The sequence below is a fragment of the Coffea arabica genome, chromosome 5c (assembly GCF_036785885.1).
Source record: "Coffea arabica cultivar ET-39 chromosome 5c, Coffea Arabica ET-39 HiFi, whole genome shotgun sequence".
Taxonomy (NCBI): Eukaryota; Viridiplantae; Streptophyta; class Magnoliopsida; order Gentianales; family Rubiaceae; genus Coffea; species Coffea arabica.
In genome coordinates, this window is record NC_092319.1 from 43,087,262 (window position 1) to 43,106,451 (window position 19,190).

The 19,190-nt window shown below is 35.0% G+C and overlaps 2 protein-coding genes across 2 annotated transcripts; one reads left to right on the plus strand and one right to left on the minus strand.

Annotated features, from left to right (window-relative positions):
• Positions 1-198: 198 nt before the first annotated feature.
• On the minus strand, positions 199-843 carry LOC113689515 (protein DMP7-like). The gene has a single exon (XM_072050117.1). It carries the CDS (start codon positions 841-843, stop codon positions 199-201), a length of 645 nt encoding a protein of 214 aa, XP_071906218.1.
• Positions 844-9,528: 8,685 nt separating this feature from the next.
• On the plus strand, positions 9,529-13,663 carry LOC113689829 (uncharacterized). Its single transcript, XM_027207621.2, has 3 exons — positions 9,529-10,083; positions 10,233-12,397; positions 12,862-13,663. Exons 1-3 carry the CDS (start codon positions 9,611-9,613, stop codon positions 13,251-13,253), a joined length of 3,030 nt encoding a protein of 1,009 aa, XP_027063422.1. The 5' UTR covers positions 9,529-9,610; the 3' UTR covers positions 13,254-13,663.
• The last annotated feature ends 5,527 nt before the right edge of the window (positions 13,664-19,190 follow it).

Here is a 19,190-nt window from a genome sequence, read left to right on the forward strand (position 1 = left end):
CTTGCAATTACCTGAAAATTGCTATGGAACTAACAAGAATCTAACGAGCCAAATTTGCACCAACTGCGAACTAGCAGATCCTGCAAAGTGGGAAATAACTATAGATTCAATGACCAACTTTAGCAATGCATTAAACCCACAAGAATGAATTTTGAACATTGGCAATGGATTTCAAGAAAAAGGTGGATGAAGTTTGCATCAAGCGCGAGAGAGGGGAAAGCCAATTCCATGTCTCTTGGATGGGAATACAACGAATATTATGCTACAAACAATACCAACGAAAACAGGCAGTGCAGTCAGAAACTCCTGAGCTTCTTCTGATCTTGATGGATAGAAACAGTTAATCACATTTTGATCAAACATTGCCACGGCACCAAAAACCAGTACTGACATGAATGCATGAAAAAAATCAATGAACTTTATCCTGTATTTTGGAGCATCCTCGGGAGAAACCGTGATTGAACCATCAATAATCCACAATCCACGAAATGTTGCCATGCCATACCGAACTTTTCCTCGCTCATCCCTGATGCTATCTGTGAAGCAAAGCACGAAACAGGAGATCCCACAAAGGCCAAGAAGGCCTAAAGTCAAGGATTTGCTGATGATGGATTGACATCTTCCTTCATGAGTCAAAGCTGGTGACAAAATCCGGAATGCAAGAACTGAACCTGTGGGGAGAAGATTGGCCAAATGGGCTGTTCCCTTGAAGGTTTTCCTGATTGCCTTTTGTCCAGGTGGTTTTTGAGGTTTTAAACCAGGTTGATCTCCAAGGAGGGGTGCTTGCAATTGTTCTTCTAGCGTGGCAAATGCTTGGTTGGCTGTAATATTTTGTGCACTCATGTTTAATTTTCTTGGTTCAAATTCTTGATCTCCGTTTCTTTTTTTAATCCCTTTCAATCTTTATTCCCAGGATGTTTTGAACAAATTATATTTGTTCTAGGGGTCTATTCAGAAAACACAGGAGAAAGATTGAATTGGCTGAAGTTTATGTTCTGATTGAATTATCAGATCAATATGGAATTATGATCAGATGAAGGTTTCCAAGAAAGTTTGATGAGGAGAGGTTTCATGGCTCAAGAAACTCTCAACATCTATATGTTGAAAATCCTTCAAATGAATGAGGGTTTTTCAGGGCAGGCTAATTTCCATGTTAAAAAGTGGTAACATTTATAGGCTGTAAAGCCATCATGAACTGTTAAATAAAATTTATTTTTGCCATGGTGTAAATAGGGTGGAGGTTTCATTTGAGTGCTTTAATTTGTATTTTCTTCCTTGGAAGGCTGGAAGTCTATTCAATCTTAAGCACAATTGCAGGGCTATGTTTGTTATCTAATTTTCAGTTATGGTTGTAAAATATACCAACATTGTGCCTCATCATGTTTTGACTATACAAGAGTATGAGGTAATGCCTCTAAACAATTTTACTTTTCTAAAAATTTAAGAGCAAATCTTATATACGCTGACAGTGTATACACTATCACCATTGAATTCGTGACATGTGTGTAAAAGTTGAATTTCAAATTCAAATTTTGCATAGTTGTCATTATATACACCATCAGTATAAAAAAGACTAATCCCAAATTTAACGCATAAACACTTCTTAACGAGTGCCACTCGTTAAACGGACCATTAGTTTAATGACTTGCTTGTATAACTTTCTTATACTTTTATAAGTTGAAGTAAACATCTCAAAATTGCTCATAAATTTTACATCCACGTAGCCTTCTTATAAAATACAATCACCACAATCAGAAAATTCATTTTTACCTTGGTCATACTCATAGATGCACGGCTTTAAGTAGCATTAATTACTTTTAAGTACAATTTTGGAGATCTCCAAATAATTTCTCACAAAAGCATCGATGGCAGACATAGGAGAGGTACTTGTGAAAGAAAACAGATTTGGTTCCATGAACTTCTTGGTTCGTCTTTGTAACTTTTTATGAAGTATCAGATATTGGTTACAATGGCCTCCAATTAGGAGCTTAGAGATTCTGACACAGTAGTTAACTTATGCATAATTGATGATGAACAGAAAGGAAGAATCAATTAAAACCAATTTTGATGCACCAACACCAAGGAATACATTTTAGAACATTAGAGCAAAACACATATTACTTCCTCAAAAAAAAGAAAAAAAAACACATAATATTTCTTAAAAGTCAAGGACTGGAGTGCAATTAACCCTCCCCACCCCCCCTCCCCGGCGCCCAAAAAATATATAGAAGAGAAAAATCTTTTTTGGGGTAAAATAAGGCATCTCAACTTTTTCAAGACTCAAATCACTTGCAGGTTCGAACCTTGCCTCCCACCAATTTGCCACAATTGTGGTTCTTCACAAAAAATTCAAACGGGTGCATGGTGTACCCATCTGGTCCGGTGGTGGTTCTATTCCCATAGATCCCTCATAGGCCCAGTTGGATCTCTCCCGTAGTTAAATTAGTATAGAGTAGGAGTAGAAGTATGATTGACGATTGACAAAAAAAAAAAAAAAAAAAAAAAAGGCACTTGCAGGTTACATCCATACATTTGTAGCACTGTTTAAAGATTCTACTAATAACAAGCCTTAGAAATAATAAGACACGCCAATTCAAGATCAAACTCACTCTCACATGGATGGAGCCTTTCCCTCTCTCTCTTTTTTTTTTTTTTTTTTTTTTTTATCAACAATGCCAACTACCTAACCTACTCTTACTCCTACTCCTACTCCTACTTTATAGGGAAGGGGAAAATCTAAGGAAGCTTGTACTGAGATTAGGAGGTGAACCATCAAAATAGACAAGTACATTTTCTGCATTTTTTGAATTGTTTAAAAACAAAAAATACCATATTTTTTGTGTAATGTACTAGGCGAGGACCGCGAGGTTTAACCCCGATCTAGTGTATAAAAGAATTTTAGAAGGGTCTTCTTGACCATTGAACCAAGGCCCAAAAAAACCTCTTAGGAACACCTTTCCTGTGGATTCACAGAGATATGAATATTATTGAAGTAATTGAGTAACACTTTACGTAATTGCATTGTACAATGAAAAGGGAAAAAAATAGTATTTGATTAAGGTCAGAAGCATATTATTCTAATATACATATATTAGTTCAAGATCTACATTGACATCAAATCTACTAACATGTTTAGCCCCGTTTGAACCTGCAATAGTTTATAAAGAACACTTCTGACACAAATAATTTTAACAAAAGTGCTTTTAAATTATCAAAAATTGGTTTCCTTTAGTTACGAGGTTGTGTTTGGATTGCAATTTTCTAGAGTTTTTGTAGAAAATATACTGTAGCGATTTGATGTATGTAAGGTAAAACGGTGATTGAAAAATATGTTCACGAAAAATATAGAGAGATTTTTTGATAGAAAATCCCTTTCCAAACAAACCAAACAGTACTTTTAGAACTTAAAATTTTTTTAATAAACACATCACAAATGCCTACTGAATTTGGACCAATGCTTGGTGAAGATATGGGTTTTGATATTATAGGCCAGACTCTTAGAGGTCGTTCCTTTAATAAGGGCCTGGAGCCTGGATAACAGGACCCGATATTTAGACCTACAAAATGGACTCGAGCCCCAGTTATCACTTGCGTGAAGTTGGATGATTACGGTTTTGCTTAAGCAAACAATCGCTTTTCAGATCCATTGTTTGGATTTGAATTAAAATGTATGGTAAGCAAGAACATATGTGCTTTTTTTTTTTTTTTTTTTTTTCGACATAGGGGTATCCGGATCAATCCTTACGGGGTTCGACTAATCCCCTGCGGCCCGGGCCCATATGTGCTTTTGAAACTAGCATTATGTTTATTTCAAAATATCTAATAATATGTTTTCTTTTTTCTTAACAATGTTTTCTTGATAATCCCGTCCGTCGTATTTAATTATTTGACATGGATGAAAGAAAGGGGAATATGCCTTTATAATATTTACTAAAAAATTACCTATCCAGGAAAAATAATAGAGAGAAACATTTGTAAATTAGGTGCCTATTAACCGATCAAGAGAATACTTTATCATTAATTTCCCAACTCAATTTATACTTTCACCGTATTAAATTCTCAAGTTTGATTTTTTTTTTTTTGATAAATTCTACAATTATCTTATCTATAAATGTAATTTCACAAAAAAATTAAAATTTTTATTATAAGTGCACTTCTCGATAAGGCTTAACAAGTATTCAAGTTTTGATTTTTCTTACTCAAATTTGACTCGATAACCTTGATTCGATAACCTTATCAAGTAAATCGAACTCGATTTGAACTCTACTTAAATTCGATTAATGTCAAGTTTGAACTGAACCTTTTGATCGACTTACTCGTAAGTTTGAGTCGATTAACTTGGTTAATTTACACTTCTATTTATCTGTACCTCAAGTCCATACCAATTATGGGATCTAGAGCCGAATTAATAAGATCTTGGATTTTGACTCTTGGCAAAAAAATAAAGAAAAATGTAGTCCACAGTTTATATTTTCTTCTCTTCTTTCTACATTATCAATTTGACCGCTCTTATTTGAATGTTGAGCAAGTAAGCTTGCCAAAGGAACAAATGGAAAAAACTTAGTTTAAATTCTTTCATTTTGTTAATTACCTGGAAGATCAAAATAAAGATACTGAACCAGATCCAGTTTACTGTGATATTTTTATCAGTTAGTACACAAATTTGGCATCCATTTTGGAAAAGGTGAAAAGATTTAAATTTTTGTGTCAGGCTATGCATTTTGTACCTTTCCCATATACAGTGAAGTAGCCAACAACAGAGTCAATTTTGCATTTCTTAGCCGGCAAAGCGTCTTTGGCAATGTGAAACAGCCATAAATGCCACCCAATTAATTCTCCAAGATGTTCTGTCACTTTCGGCTGCGTTGTTGTTTCTTCCGGGATTGATGCTTGTGTTGCCGAGAGGATTAAATGCATGACCAAACAAGTCCCCTTGATATGAAAGTACGAGAGGGAATTCATGTTGTACCCTACTACTATTTGTTCTTATTGAATAATTAACAAACAAAAAACACTCTAAAATTGGAGATTCTCTAATGGATTGTTGTCTTTTGCAAGTTTTGCTATAGTAAAATGTAGTGGATAGTCCAATGGCAAGCAAACTGTTAGGATTCAGTTTGTTTTAGATTCGAATCTTCTCCTGAATTTGAACTCTTGTGACTCACCTGGAATGCGTCGTGTGGAATCACGGCGTATTTCTCTGATTTGGTGTGTCGGCTCGAGTCCAAAGCGACTCGAGTCGAGACATATTCCGGATCATTAAAAAAAATGTAGTTTGTAGATATTTGTATTCTATCACTAAGAGCAAAGATGAATGATTCATTACCATACTTATATGATGTTGAACTCCATAGAGACTATAGGGATGCAGATGTCACACAGAACCAGAAAATTTACGTTGAAGAGGTAGATATCAACATATCTAAATATATAACATACTAATATAGTTTGTTGGAAGTTTCAATTTCTAAAATGTTGTTTTTAAAAAATTTTCAATCTTCTCTAAAGGGAAATATTTCCAAAACTTGTGGTCCTTTTTGCAGATGTGAATGCATTTATATTCCATCATCATATACGAATATTTTTAGGAGGAAAAATAAGATGTTGGGACTTCCTTCGGCCTCAAACGTGATGGGGACGAGGACGAAAAAACATAACATTCGCAATATGCATGATTGAATGATTTTATCTCAAACCAGTGTTGGAAAAAAAAAAAGAGTAGAAACTCAGGATTCAAAAAAAAAATTTTTTTAATGTTTGTTAGTCCATGAGATAGAATTCAAGATTCAAAATTTTTGCTGAATTGCTTGATATGATTTGATGATGGACATGGCGGTGGTGCTTTCTTTGGATGAGGGTCCAACAAAGGCCTCTATTATCTTCATTGACGGTGGTATGGGGCCAATCTTCTTCTTCTAAAGTCGTGTTCATTCCTAACTAATGGCCTACATGAGATTTATTGCACAATGACGTAACTCCAAGTTGATAGACAAGTTCTACACTTGATACAAATGATCAGATCTACCTTAAACTATTGACATGGAGCAAATTGTTCTTTTTTGTATTTTCAGCAGCTAGTCAAAATCCCTCTTTTATCTTGCTCCATGACCTGATCAATAGCAAGAATTTGGATTAAAGTTTTTCAAAGAAATTTTTTTTTTTTTTGCATTTTTTGTATATTAAGTTGTTACAGTATATTATTATATATATATATATTTTTTTTTTACAGAAATTTCAGAAAATAGTAATTTAAATAAAAAAAACTTTTATTTTTCTCTTCTTCAATCATTGCAAGTGACAACCAACTAAGCAAAAATAAAAATCTCCCAAACATAGGCCAATAAGTCAATGTTTGCGCATTTGAGGATCATCATATGATGCCCTAGCAAACTAACTAAATCGATTCCAAGACTCTGCCACAATTTTCATGTTGTTGACTTGTGATGCCCCTCAAAATTTTAAATTTTTCTCTTGTTATATAAAGCTAGACATATGCAAATCAGGCGCTGGGTTGGATACTTGGATCCCAACTTGGTTTCATCATTTAAGCTACCCACTCGTTGAAAAATTCTCTCTGTCCGTTTATAGATTAAGTTATTGTGTGGGTCAAAAAGGACTAAAATTATTTTCTTGACTTTTATCTTCTCCTTCTCTATCTGCAGCATAGAACTAAAAGTTTGCGCACCATACCAAGAACAGTTAATTATAAATGCAAATTGTAACACGCTTTTGACTAGAAAACAAAGGTCAAATCACAATCGAACTTTACTTTTATTTTTTCTTTTATAAGCATACGATTTCTTGATAAGCATTTATTTAGCATCACTTGTTCCATAAGGAATTGCTTTACCGTGCAAAATTAATAGAAGTGGTCTCTCAATGTGAAGCTTTGATTTATATATATAAAATTAATCTTCGATACATTGATAGTGTATACATTTTCACCATTAGATACATGACACATAATCCAAATTTGAATTTGAAACTCAAATTTTGCATATGTGTCTATATCCAACCATAATAGTATATATACCGTCAGCGTATATAAGATTTACGCATATATATATATATATATATATATATATATATATATATATATATATATATATATATATATATATATATATATATATATATATATATATATATATATATATATATATGAGACCTTTTATTTACTCTTCACACTATTGCCTTTTTTTTTCTTTTTGCCGTCCTATCCTCAAATGTTAGCCATAAAATTCAAACACTAAACTTGATAGCAGAAAATTCTTAAACGTTCTCCTGCCAAATTGCCACTATATGTGGCTGGCTGCCTTCAGTGGCTTTTTTCGATGGAGTTTCTACTCCCATCCATCGGCTCTCTCTTCCCCTAGATTAGGATAGATTAGAATATAAAAATGTTACCATTACGACAACAAAGAAATTAAAAAGAATGGCATATGTGTACATATGTATTCCTACTGACTATTAGTATTATCTTTTGCGTCGAAATGATGTCCGCTAAGATCTCTTCAAACTGTTTAGATTCAAGGTCAATCTACAATCTGGCAGCATTTACACTTTACAGAGAGAATTAAGGACGTTAAGATACCAGAATATTGTCTCATCGTAGTGCTCGGTTTGTCTTGTTTTCCGATCGATGATCCCTCTAAAGATCAAGTTGGGAAGCCTTCCCGCATTGGACGGACATAAGATTTTCGTAATTTATACTACTACTAACATTAAAACGGCTAATTCCTTAGATTATAGCTGAAAAAAATCGATGAATTGTTGTTACTCGGACAAAGTTTTGCAGCACCTGATGCTGCACTAAACAATAGCACATGATTGATAACAATCCAATCATCAGACTGATATAGTCACATGTAGAAGAAGAAGAAGAAGAAGAAGAAACATAGATTAGTGAAGAAAGAAGAAGAAACGTAAACCGAAAACAGCTTTACAGTCTTTGATAAAAGCCAACCTTAGATCGACTAGATTTCCAGGAAATCAAATTCTATGAATATTTATTTATTTTTCAATATTTACTATGAAAATGTCAAATAATTCCGTAAACAACTCATCCCTGATCAAAAGATTGTCTTTTTATCTATTCTTTTTGCCAAAATAAGGTAAATAAACATTTTTACCAATATCCGAACAGTGTTTAAGTTCATCAAAAGGAAGCAAAAATTGCGGGAAAACATTTAAAGTTCCATATAAGTATTGCTAAGCACTATCAAAATAAATTCCACTAATTTAACAATAAAAAATACAAGATTTGGTACATTTTAAAAGTTCACATTTAGGAGACTAAAATTTTTCTTCTTTTCTAAATAAAAGACATCTTCCACCTTTTTTTTTTTTTCTTCTTTTCTATTTTTTTCATTTTTATTTTTTGATCTCAATTAAAACAATTTTATATCTTTCTAAATACAAACAATATAATTAATTATGTTAATAATTTTAATTACTTAAACCCTAAACCCTATCAATCGATTAAACAAAAAAAAAAAAAGAATATTAGCACGTCAGCCCTTTGCTATCAAATCATCGGCTGGCATGCTAACTAAAAAAAAAATGGTTCCCGTGCCGTGCTTCGTTAGCACAGCAGCCTTTGCTGTTTTAAAAAAGAAAAGGATTCCCCTATTGTGTTTCGTCAGCAATATGGCAGGTACAATATAAAAACACAATTTTGTCGGAGCAACAATTCACCGACTTTTTTTTTTTTTTTTTTTTCCAGTTATAATCTAAGGAATTAGCCCATTAAAACTTATGCGCCAATTTAGGATGGACGGATATAGATTCAGCCACTCTTGAAAGTCATAAGTTGCAGACGCAACAAATTAATCCTAAATTTTACTTATGCAATAAATAAAAAAGGAAACCGATGAAAGGGCATATTTTGAGGCAAAAGTGCTCTATTCCAAAAACAAAATTCTCTATTCCAAAAACAAAATTATGACAAATTGTCGATTACGAGCTAATTTTTTTATTTTTATTTTTTTCACAGCCTAATATCATTCCTTCAAAAAGACCTGTTACGTCCATGACAAATTACTGAACTTGGCATTTGGCAAATATATACTTTGTTTGGATTGTGATCTTTTATAAAAAATTTTTTTTACATATTTCGTGTAAATATTTTTTAATTATTTTTTTATCTCATATATATTAAATTACTACCATACATTTTTTAATAAAAACTCATAAAAATAGCAATTCAAGCCAGAACACTTTAGGTTTAAGAGTTTGCCTTTGAGTTAATCAAGCCTTAATCCTACTCAAACCACGCTCTAGTGGACCCTCTACCCACCTTAAAACCACCACTACCAGGACCCATCCCATTGGAAAAGAATCACATTAATCATCCCTCCCTCCTTCAAAATCCTTCCACTTCCCCATAAACCCCACACATTTTTCATCCCTTGCCTCCCAATAAACTTACAAAAAAACACACACTTACACTGTCACACAAGTACACATGTTTTCACACCCCCCCCCCACCCCCAACACCCCACAACTCCCAAAAAAAAAATGAAAAAGCACCATATATCCCCCTCACCTTTCCCTCCCAACTCAGAACACCATAAAAAAAACAAATAAAGACTGCAAAAACCAGGAGTCCATGCAAATGGAGCAGCCCTCCATCATCAGCAGTATGCCTCTAATGCTCTCCATTCTTTCCCTCTTATCTCTCCATTCTTTGTGGTCCATCCATGCTCTTAATCAAGAAGGACTCTTCCTCCAACAAGTTAAGCAATCTTTATTCGACCCGGCGGGTTCATTGTCATCCTGGTTCGACCGTGATGCCACCCCATGCAACTGGACCGGGATCACATGTGCTCGTCGTGGTAATGGACGTTCGCCTTCTCCCGCCGTCGTCTCTGTCAATCTTGCTGGTGCAGCTCTTGCTGGGCCATTTCCGATCTTCCTTTGCCGCCTCCGTTATCTTTCCGTTGTTTCTATGTCTAACAACTCCATTAACTCCTCCCTTCCTCTCTCTATTTCCCTGTGCAAAAGTCTCACCTACCTTGATCTCTCCGAGAACTTACTAGAAGGCCCCATTCCTGACACCCTCTCTCAGCTTCCTCACCTCAGGTAAAACTAATTTTGTATAGTGTCCACCCCCCCCCCCCTTTTTTCTTTTGGAACAATGTGCAAGGATTCAACAAAAAAAAAAAAATTTCAGCGAAAACCCCATTTTGATTTTGACTTTTGCTAATTTTTTGATGGTTTTTTGACTGCAGGTGTCTTAATCTTGATGCTAACTACTTATCTGGAGATATTCCGGCGAGTTTTGGCGAATTCAGGCTTCTTGAAAGTCTTATTCTCACTAGCAATCTCCTGAATGGAACAATCCCTGCTTCTTTGGGTAATATAACGAGTCTCAAACGTCTTCAACTGGCGTACAACCCGTTCAGGCCGAGTCAACTCGCTCCGGAACTCGGTAACTTGACGAACCTGGAGGACTTCTGGCTTTCTAACTGTGGCTTAATTGGTTCAATTCCCGAAAGTTTTGCTAAACTGAGTCGACTCGCTAATTTCGACGTGGCGGAAAATGGACTCACTGGGCCGATACCTGCATTGTTTTTCCAGCTGAAAAATATTGTACAATTAGAAATGTACAACAACTCGTTCACCGGAAAGTTACCTTCGGGATGGGCTAATTTAACAGAGTTAAGACGGTTTGACGCGTCGATGAACAGCTTAACCGGGAGGATTCCGGACGAGTTGTGTCAGTTGCCACTCGAGTCACTCCATTTGTATGAAAACAAGCTAATGGGTGCACTTCCAGAGAGTATAGCCAAGTCTCCAAATTTAAACGGGCTGAGATTATTTTCAAACCGACTCAACGGGTCATTACCGAGTGAACTCGGGAAGAACTCGCCTTTACAAACTCTAGATGTTTCGGGGAATCAATTTTCGGGCAAAATCCCGGAAAGTTTGTGTGCCAAGGGGAAATTGGAGGAGCTTCTTTTGATATTTAATTTATTTTCGGGGAATATTCCGGCAAGTTTGGCAAAATGCCAGAGTTTAGGTCGGGTCCGGTTACGGTTCAACCGGCTAACTGGAGAGGTCCCGGCTGAGTTTTGGGGTTTGCCGCATGTGTATTTGCTAGACCTTGGTAATAATGTGCTATCAGGCCACATATCACACATGATACAAGGTGCAAAAAATTTGTCAACCCTTGTAATTTCGAATAATAAATTTTCGGGGAATTTGCCGGATGAAATTGGAATGCTAGACAATTTGATTGACCTTGAAGCTAGGCATAACAAATTTAGTGGGAAAATTCCAAGTTCATTGGTTAAATTGGAGCAATTAAGTAGGCTTGATCTCTATGACAATGTTCTTTCTGGGGAAATTCCAGAGGGAATTCGGGCTCTGAAGCAGCTGAGCGAACTCAATTTGGCTAGAAATAAGTTGTCTGGTGAAATCCCTGATGAAATTGGTTATTTGCCGGGGCTTAATTACCTTGATCTTTCCTGGAATAATTTCTCAGGAGAAATCCCACTTGCATTGGAGAATTTGAAGCTAAATGAGTTAAATTTATCATGTAATCATCTTTCAGGGACGATACCTCCACTTTTTGACAAGGATGTTTACAAGGACAGCTTTTTGGAGAATCCAGGTTTATGTGGTGGTTTTGCCGGCTTATGTCCCAGAAAAAGAAGAGGCAGGGATACAATTTATGGGTTGGTCCTAAGATCAGTTTCTGTGATTGGTGCATGTCTTTTGATTGTTGGACTCGTTTTCCTCATCTGGAAGCACAAGAATATCAAGAAAGTTAAGAAAGGAGTCATCATGAACAAGTGGACATCGTTTCAAAAGTTGGGATTCTCTGAAACTGAAATCATCACTTGCATTGATGAAAATAATGTCATTGGAAGTGGAGCCTCAGGAAAAGTATACAAGGCTGTTCTCAGTGATGGTGAGGTGGTTGCAGTGAAGAAGCTCTGGGAAAGATCAAACAAAGACGACTCCAGTTTTTCGAGTGTCGATTCTGAGAAAGACGAGTTTGAAGTGGAAGTTCAGACATTGGGAAATATCAGGCATAAGAACATTGTGAGATTATTGTGTTGTTGCAGTAGCGGGAGTTGTAAGCTTTTGGTGTATGAATACATGCCAAATGGGAGCTTAGGTGACCTGTTGCACAGTAGTAAGGGTGGATTGCTAGATTGGCCGACTAGGCTCAGAATAGCGTTGGATGCTGCAGAGGGGCTTTCTTATCTACATCACGATTGTGTTCCTCCAATTGTGCACAGGGATGTCAAGTCAAATAACATATTGTTGGATGAACATTTTGGAGCAAAAATATCGGATTTTGGGGTCGCCAAAATTGTCGAAGTAGCTAACAAGGGTGTTGAGTGCATGTCTGCGATTGCTGGTTCTTGTGGTTATATTGCACCAGGTACGGCATCTGATTACATAACCATTCATTTCTCTGTTTGTTTTCAATTTTTCTTGACAACATTATTGCCATTCACAAAGAGCTCCTTCAAATACGTTATCTTAACATTCTTGGGCTTTACAGCTGTTTATAATGCTAGCTATCACCTTGTCTTCTACTCCAGGTTGTTACTTCAATGACGTGCAACTTTGTTGCTTTCTGTCTATTTTACTTTCCAATCCTTTGGATTTGCTTAATACACAGTCATCAGTTACAGAAAACTTTCTGCTTTAGCTTGCTTTATCTTGTTTTATCAATCCGTAAATTCAGGTTGATGCAAATGCAACTTTTGTCCTCAACTTGTAGAACTTCTTCTAATTTTTGTACTTCAAATAGTCAATTAAATCTACATTTTAGAATTCGAATTTGCATGCTGTTTTTCTGATGAATTAAGCTAATAAAGGTTTCATCTTGCCTTACTGCAGAATATGCATATACTCTGAGGGTGAATGAAAAGAGTGACATATATAGCTTTGGTATTGTCCTCCTGGAATTATTGACTGGCAGAAGACCTGTTGATCCAGATCTTGGGGACAAAGATTTGGCTACATGGGTCTGCACAAAGTTGAACCAGAAAGGAATTGATCATGTGATTGATCCCAATCTTGCTTCCACTTACAAAGAAGAAATTTGCAAGGTTCTTAACATTAGTTTACTTTGTACTAGCCCTCTTCCAGTCAATCGACCCTCGATGCGCAGAGTGGTGAAAATGCTGCAAGAGTCGAGTACACATTGCAAGACTAAGATTGCAGAAAAAGAGTGTAAGCTATCAACTAATTCTTATCAAGATAGTTCCAAAGAAAGTAGCATTGTTTGAGAGAAGTAGAGAGATGATCTTAAGTTAGGGCCTATCAACATGAAGAACAAATTGTAGTAGTATTATTATAGTTTCAGTGCCTCTTGGAGCATGGGACAAATGGCCCTTAGTTTTGAAAAAGGAAAGGGCAGGAGTATTTCCCTTCTTATATTAGAAATCAGAATTTCGAACATTATAGGTTAGAGTATTGATTAGTGCAGTTGGAATTGGGAAGTGTTACTTCTCCAGTAGTTGTGAATATGCCATGATATGTATATGTTAGTCTCAATGCACCTTTCTATTGGCCATCTGCTCATCCATGGCTATACAAAAAAGGCACTTAGGCCAATTCAGCAGAGATCACAACAAACATTTCTGCTCACTCTGGCCTAATTTAGGCTGTTGCTTTATGTGATATAAGTATTTGTCTTCCTCTGCCGGCCAATATTTAGTGAACTGGGGTCCTAAGCTGTAAATGAGTCCAGAAATCAGTTTTTCTCAAGAAAATGACCAGAGCACATACATATGGACCCCAATTCAATTGACCACTCTAGTTGAGGACTCAATAATCGGTGCCAGTGGCTACATGCAATCCTTCCTGTCCACAATGAAAGTTAGATCCTCATGCAGCCACGAGTCAATCCCAGTTGAGATAATGTAGTATGCAAAATTGAACTGTTTCAAAAAAGAGTTTCTATTAAACAAATGCTAAGAGATGCAATCAAGTTGTGGTTGGCAAAATGCAGTGCTTGGGGAGTGAAGAGCGGTTGCTTTTGTTTTACCTCTTCATAGTATACGAGTCTCACAGCATCTTGGCCTGCAGCTTTTGCACTGGATTTTCCTTTGTGCTAGAATATTTCTTTAAACCTTTCTGCTTTTGGTAGTTTTTGTATTGGCTGCTGCTTGTAATCGGTGTTGGTAAGTTTTGTAATAGGCTTGTTGCCAAGAACAAGAAAGGTGCCTGTCTCCAGCACTGGCAGTACTGATTTTACTGGTGCATTTGATAAAATTAAAGTCTAAAAATTGAAATCTGAAGTCTAAATCTATTAAATTATTGAATTGTTAAGTATTAAATCAAATACATTTGAGCGTATATCGCAAACATGATAAGTAAATAGCTTATCACTTATTTTTTTAGAGCAAGTTTTGCCTAGGAAATTGAGTGCCGCTTAATTAATTGAGATGTTCAATTTTTCGTTATTAAACACGTCTAAACATATTAAACTCTAAATCTATTAAATTTAAGTGTTGAACTGGATTATCAAACAAAACTTCTTTTGCTGTGCTTCCTATAGAATGTGATACTGTACATACAAAAACAGGGAGCTGAGAATGAAATCAAGTTTAGATTGAATTTTGGTGTACCATCTAATACATATATCGAGATCTTTTCTATGATCATAGTGAATTTACTATTCTCAAAGCCATAGAGCAAAATCATATACCTACCACACAATTTTTGGCGAGTTGGTTGCTTTGCCCAGGAAAAGAATTTCAAAAGTTCTCGTATTTGCTTTTCCGGGAAAAGAAATTGTATTTCATGAAGCTCACATCTCGGAGCCCCTGCCCTCAAAGGCGTGAGATCTTCAACCTATGCAAAACCACGACTTAAGATAAAGATATCTAATACTGTACATATATCTTGTGGTAACAAAAATGGATTGTTCTGAGGGATATCAAGGTTCAATCTTTCGTTCATATTTTGTCGACCAATCCGTCCTAATTCACATATTTGTAGAAAGGATTTTTTTTTTTGGTAATTTCTTACATAAGGATTCAGAAAATACCGAATCTCTGCCTACACAAGCGAATTGTTGATAAACTCTAAACTGGCATTTTCTTTTGACCTAATTTTTTTCTCTCCTTTTCATTCAGAAAAAACAAAAAAATTTCAGGATAGCAAATATTCTCTAGAATTTCTCTTAGATTCAAACCCATAGTTGATGATAAATTAGAATAGATATTTTTTGTTTCCTACTCACATGAGCCCATATCCTTGCTTTTCTATCAATCTCTAATTTCGATCTTACTCCCCAATATGATATTATGGTACCGTTATGGTCCAATTCCAACCTGTAATAATACCAGGACTTTGCAATAGTTGATTGATCAAAATTCTATATACTCCATTCACTATAAAAGTTCCTATGAAATTCATTAGAGGAATGTTGCCAATAAAAATTGTTTATCCTTGCATATCTCTGCCGGTTTAGGAATGTTGCCAACAAAAACTATCGAGTACGGATTAGGACGGTCAATGGTTTGGGTTTGAACCCAGATCCGACCCGCACTTGATAGTTTTTTTCGGGTATGGGTTAAGAAATAATTTTGTTATTTGGACCCGGACCTGGATCCGTACTCATTTACTCTCACAAAAAGCGGGTTAGATACAGATATAGGATTCTGACCCGTATCTAATCCGGAACCAAATAATACATTAATAATTATAAAATATAAAGATTTCAAAATACAATAATAATTCTTTTATCAAATTACCAAACCCTAATCTTGTTGGGGCTTTATTTCTAAATACAATAATATTTCTAAATACTTATTTCTAAGTACAATAATATAAATATTTCTAAATACATTATTTATGTTGGGCTTTATTTTTTTCGGGTACACCTGGACCCGACTCAGGACCCATTGGATCCAATTCCAGGACCAATTCCAGGACCTTAAGCACAAGACCATCAAGGATACGAGTCGGGTCCGGAATTGGTACACTATGACGAGTTCAGGTCCAAAATTTTTAATTTCGATCCGAACTAGACCCGTTGATAGATCTAATGCAGATACATATAATTACAAAGAATATGTGAATAATTCATACATAGCATAAGGGTAAATTACTTATTGTCTTGCTGTAATTTTACAAAATTCCAGATGACCTCTCTAAAATTTTAAAATATTCATATAACCTCTATGTGGTTTTATGTAAAGTGAAAAGTGGATGGAATGCACAATTAGTTACGGCATTTATATCAAACATTCTTTAAAAAACACGTGTGATAAAATCTTAATATCCATATAATCCCCTTATTAGTTGTATAAGTATTTACTTTACACCCTTGTGATTTTTGCTTTTATTCACGTCATCTCTCTATATTTTTATACAAGGTGGTTAAATCGTCGATTAATTTAGCATTTAAGTAACAACACTATTGGTATTTCAACTAACAATATTAGTTATTTTCCGTCAAGTTTCCTCTTTATATAAAACTATATGGGGTGAAGTGGACATTTTGAAATGTTAGGAGACTCATGTGACAACAGATGAAACCGTAAGGGGTTACATGTAATCTACCCTCTTTTTTGAGCAGAACTTCATTAATGATTTGCAAAGTGACACATGCACGAGGAAATCCTCAAACTACATCAGCAAAATAACACCAATGTTTTAAAAACCGGACCGTTAATCGAACCGGTGAAGTGAAAGGGTCGAGGTTCAACCGATCGGACCGGTTCAATCTCGGTTCAATGAATTTTTTAAAAAATAATTTATATAAATATATATGTGCACAAAATAAGACATGTAATGGATAATTTAATACTTTATATAATGAAAAGTTTACTATTTTTGAATAACTTGGATTTTTGAAAATAAATTTTTTAAATTATAAGTTAAAACAAATAAATTTCATCTCAATTTCAATTATATCTATCAAAAAAATCTTAAATATAATCCAAAAATATCACAATATTTGAAATTATACAAAATTCACGTCTATGAGAATTTAGACATTGTGAACTTAAATTTTAATTTACATTTTGGAATTTAAATTTACAATTTAAAAAAGGAAGTTTGGAGTTCGAAGAAAATCAAGAGAATTGAAAATAGAAATGCAAATTTGATAAGAAACAAAAAATGAGATAAAAGTGAGTGGTTGTGGTATTAAATAAATTGGGTTAAAGAAAATTAATTCTTTTTTAACTTTTTTAAATTTAATGGACAAAAACAAAATTAAAATATGGAAGAAAACATCAATAAATTAAAAATAAAGAGGTTTGATTAAAAAATGAGTGGTAAAAGAAAAGATGATAGAGAGAGAGAGAGAGAGAGAGTGTGTGTGTGTGTGTGTGTGTTGAAGATTAAAAAGAAAGAGTCATGAACGAATGATATTTTGTAAAAAAAAATGGAACAAAAGAATTATGAGTGTTTGTTTTATATAAATAAGTTATCAAAAAAAACTAATAAGATGTGATAGTGCAACGGTTACTACATTGGTCTTCTATTACAGAGGTCTTGAGTTCGAATCTTGATAACTACATTTTGCAAAAAAAAAAAAAAAAAAAAGGAAAACTCAAAAACCGGAAATAACCGGTTCAAATCCGGTTCAACGGTTTCGCGGTCCGACCGATTTTTGACCGGTTTCTTGACAAAGTCAAACCTGGCATTGAACCGGACCGGAGCCATGGCCGGTTCGCGGTTCAACCGGTCGAACCGGCCGGTCCGGTCCGGTTTTCAAAACACTGGCTATAACAATTATAACACTAAGCATTATAAACTAACAAAATTGCTTAAAATCTATGCCCCACTCAACAGTTAGAATCCAATTTTCATGAGTTCGAGGAATTTTTCCCCAACTAAGAACAATGTGTTGAGCCTCTCGAACAATAGCAGCTAGAATAATTGCTGAAGCACACTTAAGTTGGAAAATTACACGGAGTTTTTTAGCCATGATTGTTCTGTGAAACGAAAACTAGACAAAGATAAACAAATGAATAAATCACACAAACGCTTCAAGCATTTACACTTTCCATTCATGCCTTGTTTTTTCTTCTTCCATAGGGCCTAACTTCAATTATATATTATGCTAATGTATCGAAAAGTTCTTCTCGACCAGGATCCGGCTAGGCTTTTTGACAATCCTTGTCGAACTGTAGAAATCCATTTCACGGATCATTGTCGAAATCACCTAATAAAAAACCTTCTTAGCCGCACATATGCGATCAAATGCCTCTCAAGAATCTTTGAAATAAGCTTGCAGAAGTACTCCTCCAAATTTGTGAACAAAAAAGTTTGGTTGTTGTGCGTCTAATTGCATATTTGTAGGTGTGATGACATGCCCTTAAGGACATAATTGATTCAATAATTTGCTATGATTTTTCTCTGAAGAGTCATCCATGTGATCTTCCAAAACTCCATTGCATTTGTCATATTAGTAGAATTTGGTGATTGGATGCCCGGGATGTCTTACACAAACTAGAATTGTCCTTCTCATTCTATAGCAGATTTGTGTTACACAAATTCACCAATTGCTGCTATTCCCTTTTAGATTTCTTGTTTACTTTCCTGATGTTGCTTTTTGTACATTAGCCATCATTTGTTTAGGCATCTCCATAGGTACACACCCCAAGCACATAAGACAAATATGTAACGTATAAGCTTCCCAATCACCAACTCAACAGAATTAGAACTTTCATCCTGGGGCAGCTTACTTTATGTATCTTTTTCGATTTCAGCTCCTGAATTCACAAATAATCACTAATATGTTAGAAGAACATTATTCTTTTTATTTTTTAATTTTTTTTCTTATTGCACAAATTTGGAAAGCAATTTCTCATCCTTTCTCCCATGAAAATGTTGGATGTAACAGGCCTTCTGGTGAGGATGATCACTGATGTTTTCCAGGCCACCAGCAATCAAGAAATAGGGTGTGTACATATATACAGACGTAGAAATACAGTAACACTAATTTTTTGCTTAAGCTAAGAATACTTTAATCACTAGGCAACAGACATGGCCATGATAAATACACTCAACTACTTTGCTATGAATCCCTTTGAAGTTAGAACTAAATATCTTACTTGTAACACCAAAAAAAATGGAAATTAATTTAAAAAAAAGACTGATATTTACTTATACAAACATATATAGAAAGTTTATGGCTTCACAATTACTGTTCTTGGTGAGTATGTCCATACGGGATGGGAGGGGGGGAGGGGGAGGGAGGG

Bases quoted from the DNA above. Each gene is read 5' to 3' on its own strand.
- LOC113689515 (XM_072050117.1), bottom strand. From the start codon at position 843: ATGAGTGCACAAAATATTACAGCCAACCAAGCATTTGCCACGCTAGAA.
- LOC113689829 (XM_027207621.2), top strand. From the start codon at position 9,611: ATGCAAATGGAGCAGCCCTCCATCATCAGCAGTATGCCTCTAATGCTC. The intron at 10,084-10,232 runs GTAAAACTAATT...TTTTGACTGCAG, and splicing joins TCTCAGCTTCCTCACCTCAG to GTGTCTTAATCTTGATGCTA. The intron at 12,398-12,861 runs GTACGGCATCTG...GCCTTACTGCAG, and splicing joins TTGTGGTTATATTGCACCAG to AATATGCATATACTCTGAGG.